At 42.3% G+C, this 8,676-nt stretch overlaps 1 protein-coding gene across 1 annotated transcript in view; it reads right to left on the reverse strand.

The window, feature by feature from the left end:
* Positions 1-411: 411 nt before the first annotated feature.
* The window catches only part of ACOD1 (aconitate decarboxylase 1), a 9,866-nt gene continuing 1,601 nt past the window's right edge, over positions 412-8,676 (reverse strand). The window contains exons 3-5 of the mRNA XM_018565382.1: positions 7,096-7,185; positions 3,852-4,057; positions 412-1,412 (exon numbers count right to left, since the gene is read on the reverse strand). Of these exons, the coding sequence (XP_018420884.1) occupies positions 440-1,412; positions 3,852-4,057; positions 7,096-7,185 (1,269 nt within the window). The 3' untranslated portion in view covers positions 412-439. The remainder of the gene's footprint in view (positions 1,413-3,851; positions 4,058-7,095; positions 7,186-8,676) is intronic.

Here is an 8,676-nt window from a genome sequence, read left to right on the forward strand (position 1 = left end):
TTGTAGTAATTAGTAGTGCCTAATAAGAGACATGCATGCCCCATAATTTCTGTATAAAGTGCTGTTTCTCCAAATGATACCGTTTACTTGTATATTGCATATCATTTTATCATGAAAACAGGAATTGTATGCAGCCAAGGGCCTATTTAGCTTTCCAGATGACATAGGAACACATACATTATGTACTCTTTTATAATTGCATCTATCTTTTTCACCAACTATATTATTTGATTGTAATCAGCAAGTTAAAATCAGAAGACATTATAAGAGAAAGGGACTGCAGTATATTATTCTAAAGCCTGAAGAGAAAAAGAATTTGGTTGACTTGAACCACAGAGAGGCATGTGACTCCCCTAAGCAACTCAACCTCTTCACAGTTCTGCTGCTGAATAACCGGAAGTGTCCAGAGGTGGCAAGAAAAACATATAAATAGTGTATTTCATTGCCAAGCATGTGATTTATTATGCAGTGATCTTTCTTGCTTATCAGTTGCTTGATTTCTTAGCCTGAGAAGAGAGCTAAGCGCTGAGCAGTCAGTTATGTTTTCCAGGTTCTTTACTACTTCTATAATTCCTTCTACTCCGTCTGCTGACAATACTGTGGATGCATTGGATATGAATTTCTTTAGGTGATCTTCGTTGCTCAATGGATTCCTCCAGTGACCATAGAAAGTGTTACATCTTTCGGTAAAGGTGGTCCCATTGTTCATTGTTACACTGATCTCACAATAAAGTTTATCAAAATTGGGTTTGTTATCCGGTGGGTGTACAACCTCAGTTTTACCAAGCAATGCCTTCATCTCTGGCCTGGAGATATTGTGATCACTAAAAGACTGGACACATACATTGCCATCTAGGAGGCCTGTGCAGGCATTAAACTGGAAGGAATGTCGAGCTTCATGCTCTGAAGATGGAAAGGGACGGTTCACATATTTAACTTCAGGGACTTTTAGCTGGATTTTCTGAATATCGTTGACTGGCAGAGAGTGACTCTCTCTAACAATGTGTTTCCGCACTGCACAAGCTGCATCTGCTGTCCAGTGCATTCCAAGGTGAGCAGGAAAGCGTTTGACTGCGACATCTTGTTTCTCTAGCAGCCAGCTGTATGACTCTAGAGATGGCAGAGCTTTTGGGTCATAGTCATGATAGAAAGCACCAAAACCAGACTCTAGATCCAGGATGTGCTTATTCCCTTCAAGACCCAAGAATGCAAAGCAAGCAGCCTCAAGTCCATGTCTGCCTGCATTACCAATGTGAAGAGGTTTGGTTTGTGTAGCTGCATTCGCCAAAGGGGCACCCGAATATGATGCAGCTATAGCTAATGCATCTCTGCACTGATTTTGGTCAAGGCCTAAAAATTTTGATGAAGCTGCTGCACTTCCCATTGTACCAACCACGGAGGGAGGATGAAACCTGCAGACAAAGAATTGGCAATTAAGTACACTCTGGGCAATCTACATATAGAGATATATCTACAATCAAGTAATAGACCTAGTACTATTTGTGGGAATTGCTAAAATATAAGACCTATCCCGAAAATAAGACCTAGTTGTGACCATTCCTAGGGCCAGTGGTGGCATAAGGGGGAACTTGAAGAGCAGCGGGAGAGGCAGGAGAGAATCAGCGGTGCCAACAAAGCCGGCGCTAGCGGAAGCAAGGCGGCACCGAAGGGAGCAGAGCCGCATAAGCCGATGCCTCCTCTATAGCGCCGGCTCTTGTCACAGACGGAGTGATACCAAATGCACTCCGCCTGTGAGGAATCGATAGTGAAAATGCGCTTCGCTCATTCTGGCCAGCGATTGGTTAGTAAATTGCTCTTGGAAATGTATGGCACCCCTGATTGCCCTGATCACCATATTTTTGTACATGAATACGTGTGGATTGTTGTACATAAAAAAAAAAAAAATAAGACATATCCCGAAAATAAGACCTAGTGAAGCGACCCAAGTCTGCAATGTCTGCACTGCAATGAAACACTCGGCATTAGGGTACTGCGTGTTCCGGTGCGGGCGTATGAACTGTGGGTGGGAAGTGTGTTTGGGGTACTATTCAAATGAATGCAACGCCCTGGGCAGTATATTTTGAATGGCTGCTTGGCACAAGAACTGACAGTGCTGCGCTAGGGGGAGGCTGAGGAGCCCCTCACTTAGAAAAGTGGAAGGCATGCAGCGGACCCACTGAACATGGGGTCGCGACCCACTTTTGGGTCACTACCCACCAGTTGAGAACCAAGGGTATACTGTATATATGCATAACTACTGGCATAATGTGTGGTCCCAGTCCTGTCCCCTCTTGGGTTGCATTGCTTTGGCATTATATGTTCTGTGTGGAATTATCAATCATTTACAAAAAGTTCAACTTTTTTAACAAAAAAATAATTTGGCCAAAAATATTAAGCAATAAGCTGGTGCTAATTGACCAGCTACAGGTGTGTGAATCATCAGTGGCAATGCTAATAGCCATACCTCCCATATAATATCTCGTCCCACTGCAGTACAAGCAGCCACAGCTTAGATGAGGGACAATGCTGCTTTAAACTCCGTAGCAGTGCAGCAGCGTTGCCCCATCACAGGAAGCTGCATGAAGTGGACTTCACTGGCTGGGTCAGCAGGTATGTGTGAGGCTTTGCAAAGGGACTGGAAGAAAATTGTGCAATTGTACTTGCAAATAGTTTTTAGCAGATGTTTTTTTAAGGTTTATTTAGGAGGCCATAAACCCAATTTAACCTTTCCTTCCCCCTGCATTTCCCTTTCACCTCACTTACTGGCCAATGCCCCAAGAAATAACCCTGTGTAATTTTTTGCCAGTCTTGGCCTGACAGTGTTTGGTTACACAGGACTAATGGTCCTCCCTTACATTGCAATGTTTGGGCCTGGTGTCAAGTGCTGCATCATAGGACGAAGGAGAGAGAGTCATATGATTCCCCCATATAAAAAAAGTGCTGGGTACTTCACAGAGCTGGAAAAGATGGTAGCTAGGGGAGTGTGGGAAAGTGGGAGTGTGGGAAAGGGTTTTATCAATGGAGCTGGCGGGACTGTCCAGTTAACTTGTTTTTTTGCCTTGAATTAGCAAAATGCAGGTTCTCTTTAAAATTTGTCACAGTCTCAGGCAGCTATGTCTTTATTTTAGAAATGCAATGCATTCATTAATGTAAAGAGGGGTTTTCTGTTTTCTTGACGTCACAAAACGCATTGCAGCACACACATTTTTGTGCATTGAAGCGCTTTTCAAAATAAATGGGCTGGCAATGCAATGCAGTGTGGGAAAAAATAGGTCCTGAATGATTCTTTACAGTGTAGGGCATTGCAAGTCACATAGTATATGAATCTGTGCACAGCGGTGTCCCTAGCCTATTTGCCACCTGAGGTGGTGGGGAGGGGGGGACAGTTAGTCGGGTGAGATGTTGGTGTAGAGTGATGGCTCTAAGAGCTGGGCTGGGAGATGTGTAAGGGCTCTGCATCAACCTCATGGGACACTCTCACACACCAAGCTCCTGGCAACTAGTAACAACACCGGTTGCCAGGAGCTTGGGGGAATGCCGGTATAAGCGTCCAAGGTTGAAAGAGCTGGACAGGGAAATGTGTAAAGCCCTTACACATCTCCTCGCTTTGCTCTTAGCAACCTAGGATGCTGTGGCTGGAAATAGGGTGGCAGGCACACTGCAAACATTGTGCAGCAGAGCAGCCATGCCCCCCTACCCTACGTGACCCAAAGAGATGTCACATGGACAACAGCCTAAGGCTGTCTCATTATGGGGACGACCCGGTTAACGCATGTTATGGTGTGAATGATCCCTAAAACTGACAAGTGGGGTCACTTCTAAACTACAATACATTTTACACAATATCATACCTTTTTGGAATATTGCTGGCTTCGTTAGAAAAACGCATGAGTCGTCCTTGTACCTCAATACCAACATTGAATGCCAAGAGAAAGTCTAATCCAGATTTCTTGTGATGTGCCGGTAATGATTCTGAAAGGGCAATCAGAGAAGGAAGGACAGCTCCAGAGGGATGTGTGGCAGGATGCCATGTGTCATCAAAGTCCATCGAGTGAACCTATAATATAATGTACATATAATCATTCAGTGAAAGAAACATTTCAAAGTGTTACGTTTATGTTTAATTTGCTAATCCCACTTTACAAAATATTACAATTAAAATTCTTCATTAGTAGTGAATATTTTTCTGAGGCTGTATTTGTAATATTTACACTTATTTAAAAGTGGTAGCAGCAATAAAAAAAGCCATGTATTCATGGACTAACAAATATCAAGCACAGTTATATGACAGTTATAGTGTTGCTCCATCTGCCTCCAGTTTCTAATGATCTCAGCTCCGCCCCCTGTGCTGACTTCGGTGCCGCTCATCCCACACAGTGTCTCCAGCTGTCCCCCGCCATGTGGCTTCTCTGGAGCCTCACACTACCTTATTGGGGCCACTCTCTGCACTGTGGGAGGAGCCGTTCTCTCCTCTCTGCCTCCTGGTCCCGAGCTGCAGGTACTAGTCTGTGTGTGTGTGTGTCTGTATGTATGTGTGTGTCATTGTATGTATGTGTGTCATTCTATGTGTCACTGTGTTTGTCAGTGTGTCATTGTATGTGTGTGCCATTGTATGTGTGTGTGTCACTGTGTTTGTCATTGTATGTAAGTGTGTCATTGTATGTGTGTGTGTCACTGTGTTTGTCAGTGTGTCATTGTATGTGTGTGTCATTGTATGTGTGTGTCATTGTATGTGTGTGTGTGTCACTGTGTTTGTCAGTGTGTCATTGTTTGTGTGTGTCATTGTTTGTGTGCGTCACTGTATGTGTGTGTGTCACTGTTTGTCAGTGTGTCATTGAATGTGTGTGTGTCTGTCACAGTGTTTGTGTATGTGTGTGTGTGTGTGTGTGTGTCTGTCCCTGTGAGCTTGTAAGCTTCATCAAGTCCTACCGTAGTGCCCAATTCATATGTTTCTGTGTCCTGTGCATTGTGTGACGTGTTGTATATCACTGATAGATATACTGTATATTGTATATAATAATCCAGGTCAATAAAAGAGAACTTTCCTGTGGAAGGTTTCTACACTGTCAGTACACAATTTGCAGGCATCACCGCCCTCCCCAATGGTGGATTTCCGGCACCTAATCCTGTCCACATACATTTTATTTAGGAATAATAACACTTTGATATGGAGGGGAAGTGTACAAGGACAAGGAGGGCATGCTCGGACCTGTAGTTCCCAGGGTGATATGTGGTGTACAGGGATAATGAGGGCATGATGGGACTTGTAGTTGTACAGCCTCCGCATATCACCTAGGGAACTACAAGTCCCAGCATTCAGTGGCGTCACAAGGGGGTGCAGCCCGCACCCGGATGCCACCAGTGGAGGCGGTGACACCAATATGACTGACAGTCATTTTGGTGTCACCCAGGCTGTATTTGTAATATTTACACTTATTTAAAAGTGGTAGCAGCAATAAAAAAAGCCATGTATTCATGGACTAACAAATATCAAGCACAGTTATATGACAGTTATAGTGTTGCTCCATCTGCCTCCAGTTTCTAATGATCTCAGCTCCGCCCCCTGTGCTGACTTCGGTGCCGCTCATCCCACACAGTGTCTCCAGCTGTCCCCCGCCATGTGGCTTCTCTGGAGCCTCACACTACCTTATTGGGGCCACTCTCTGCACTGTGGGAGGAGCCGTTCTCTCCTCTCTGCCTCCTGGTCCCGAGCTGCAGGTACTAGTCTGTGTGTGTGTGTGTCTGTATGTATGTGTGTGTCATTGTATGTATGTGTGTCATTCTATGTGTCACTGTGTTTGTCAGTGTGTCATTGTATGTGTGTGCCATTGTATGTGTGTGTGTCACTGTGTTTGTCATTGTATGTAAGTGTGTCATTGTATGTGTGTGTGTCACTGTGTTTGTCAGTGTGTCATTGTATGTGTGTGTCATTGTATGTGTGTGTCATTGTATGTGTGTGTGTGTCACTGTGTTTGTCAGTGTGTCATTGTTTGTGTGTGTCATTGTTTGTGTGCGTCACTGTATGTGTGTGTGTCACTGTTTGTCAGTGTGTCATTGAATGTGTGTGTGTCTGTCACAGTGTTTGTGTATGTGTGTGTGTGTGTGTGTGTGTCTGTCCCTGTGAGCTTGTAAGCTTCATCAAGTCCTACCGTAGTGCCCAATTCATATGTTTCTGTGTCCTGTGCATTGTGTGACGTGTACACCGCCACACCGCCAGATGTCGCTGCAGCAGCCGCATCATCCCTATATTTTACCGTTGGGGGTCACCACAACTTGGCAAATGTTACCAAGGGGTCCCGGCCCTAGAAAGGGTGAGAACCACTGATCTAAGAGGTAATCTTTACTGGTGTATTGTTTTTATCTTGTTCTTTTTTTATGCTTAAACTGAGGCTGCCATAGAAGTAATTAATCGAATATACTATACCTCCATAGCTCAGCTGTCTACCTATTTATGGCTAAGATTTAACACCAAGTACTTTTATAAAATCTTGAAAAATACAGCTCATGCGCTGTCAGCCTGTACAGTTGTCCTTTGATGCATTAGCAAGAATTGGACATAAAATAGCGGAGCCCGGTCCACTCAACTACATGAATACCGCGGGGTCTGCCTGTTTCAATATTGTGCTCCTCCCGGCCAGCCCGCTTATCGCTACCCGGCGGCCCCCCGTTGTTATGCCAATGACTCCTGGTGACCCCTGGCAAATTGTCATTCGACCCCCGAGGGGGTCCCGACCCACAGGTTGAGAACCGCTGTCCTAGATAATGGTCATCTCTGTCCTTTTAAAATGATGACTAGTTTACAGAGGGTAATATCTCCCCCATGCATGCTATCTAGAGGTTGGCATAAAATACGCTCTTACTTATTTTTTCTCTGAAACATAATTTTGAAGCACAAGCACAAGCCAACATTCAGATCAACCAACTCATTAGAGCTGTCAGGTCTACAATACAGTCATTTTACTCAAGCAAAAGCTACAGCAAACTCTACACATCATTATGTATTATTACCACACTTTGACTGGTGCAAAATGATGAATGGCAATCTAACATTGATTAAAGATAATTGTACATGAGGATCATTGAAAAGTTTCTTACCGCAACACCATTGACAAAAGAAGCGTAGAGGGGAGGGAGCCGGAGATCTGACCGGCCCCAAACTGTGCTGGAGATGTCTGTGCTATAAATCTGAAATCAATCAATAAAATCGGTGACTGAGTAAACAAAGAGAAGGTAAAATGAAACCAAATATTGCTAGAAAAACTGTCATTACTGAATCCAAAATGATAGATAAGTGTTAAAGCCCAATTTTATCGTGATTACTTGGAAAGTAAATTGCATCTGGCAATTGAGAACAATCACTATTTAGAGACATAACTTCAATGGAGTAGGAATTTTTTGCTATTCTTTTACAGAGTTTGGTACATTTTATAAAGCTAACTACAGCAAAGAATAAATAGTACACTTGTATTATACAGTTCTTTAATACTCCTTTATTGATATCTTACAAGGTTACAGCTTTATCATGTGATTATGATTTTTACTATTTTTATAGTTATGAAGTAAATGAGGTCCAACCTGCTTTTTGAGGTTGACTTTAATCCTACTTGCCTCTGGTCAAATGTGACAGTTCGAGATTTTCAATGAGAAAGTAAAAAGCTCTCATTACACAAGGGGAAGAGAAGGTCCTGCATCATTCAAAATTTGAACTGATAAAAATCAGCAATTTGAGTTTTTTGTTATTGAGAATGTGTAATCACTTTCTACATACTTTTCTTATTTAATATTGTGCAAGAATAGAACTTAAAAAATGGACAACAATCTAATGTTTAGTTTACTAATTTGTATTGAAATTATAGTCCATCATGGGAGTGAGTTTGGAGCGGTGACTACTTTACAACACACACAGGGACCATGGGGAACAAAAGTAGCCCCCCTCCAGAAGGAAGGACAGTGTCAGCACCAATTCAGAGATGATTTGAGGATCTACCAATGAGTGATATACAGGTGAAACTCGAATAATTAGAATATCGTGCAAAGTTAATTTATTTCACTAATGCAACTTAAAAGGTGAAACTAATATATGAGATAGACTCATTACATGCAAAGCAAGATAATTCAAGCCGTGATTTGTCATAATTGTGATGATTATGGCTTACAGCTCATGAAAACCCCAAGAACCCCAAATCCACAACCTCAAAAAAGTAGATTATTACATGCAATCAATAAAACAAGGATTGTACATAGAACAATATCGGACCTCTGAAAAGTACAAGTATGCATATGTACTGAGTATTTGGTTTGGGCCCCTTTTGCAGCACTTACTGCAATTACTTTTGCATGATATTCTAATTATTCGAGTTTCACCTGTACAAATAAGCTACATTTGTGTTAATAGTTCAAGTACTTAAATTTATTTTTGAGATTTAACTCCTGAATTTAGTCTCACTTTAAGAAAAAAACAATTGCACCCAGAGTTCAATAGTTGCACCTGAAATTTACATGCACACGTGAATGAATCACAGCAATCACTCATCCCTTATCAGAAAGATCTGCCTGATGTTTAAATGAGAAATAAGATAAATAGGGCTGTGCTTTCTCTTTAGAAAACTCATAGTCCTACATTACATAATTTTGTATATAAATAGACTTATACCGTGTATATATATATACCTATAT

The sequence above is a fragment of the Nanorana parkeri genome, unplaced genomic scaffold (assembly GCF_000935625.1).
Source record: "Nanorana parkeri isolate BGI_ZX_2015 unplaced genomic scaffold, ASM93562v1 scaffold838, whole genome shotgun sequence".
Classification (NCBI taxonomy): Eukaryota; Metazoa; Chordata; class Amphibia; order Anura; family Dicroglossidae; genus Nanorana; species Nanorana parkeri.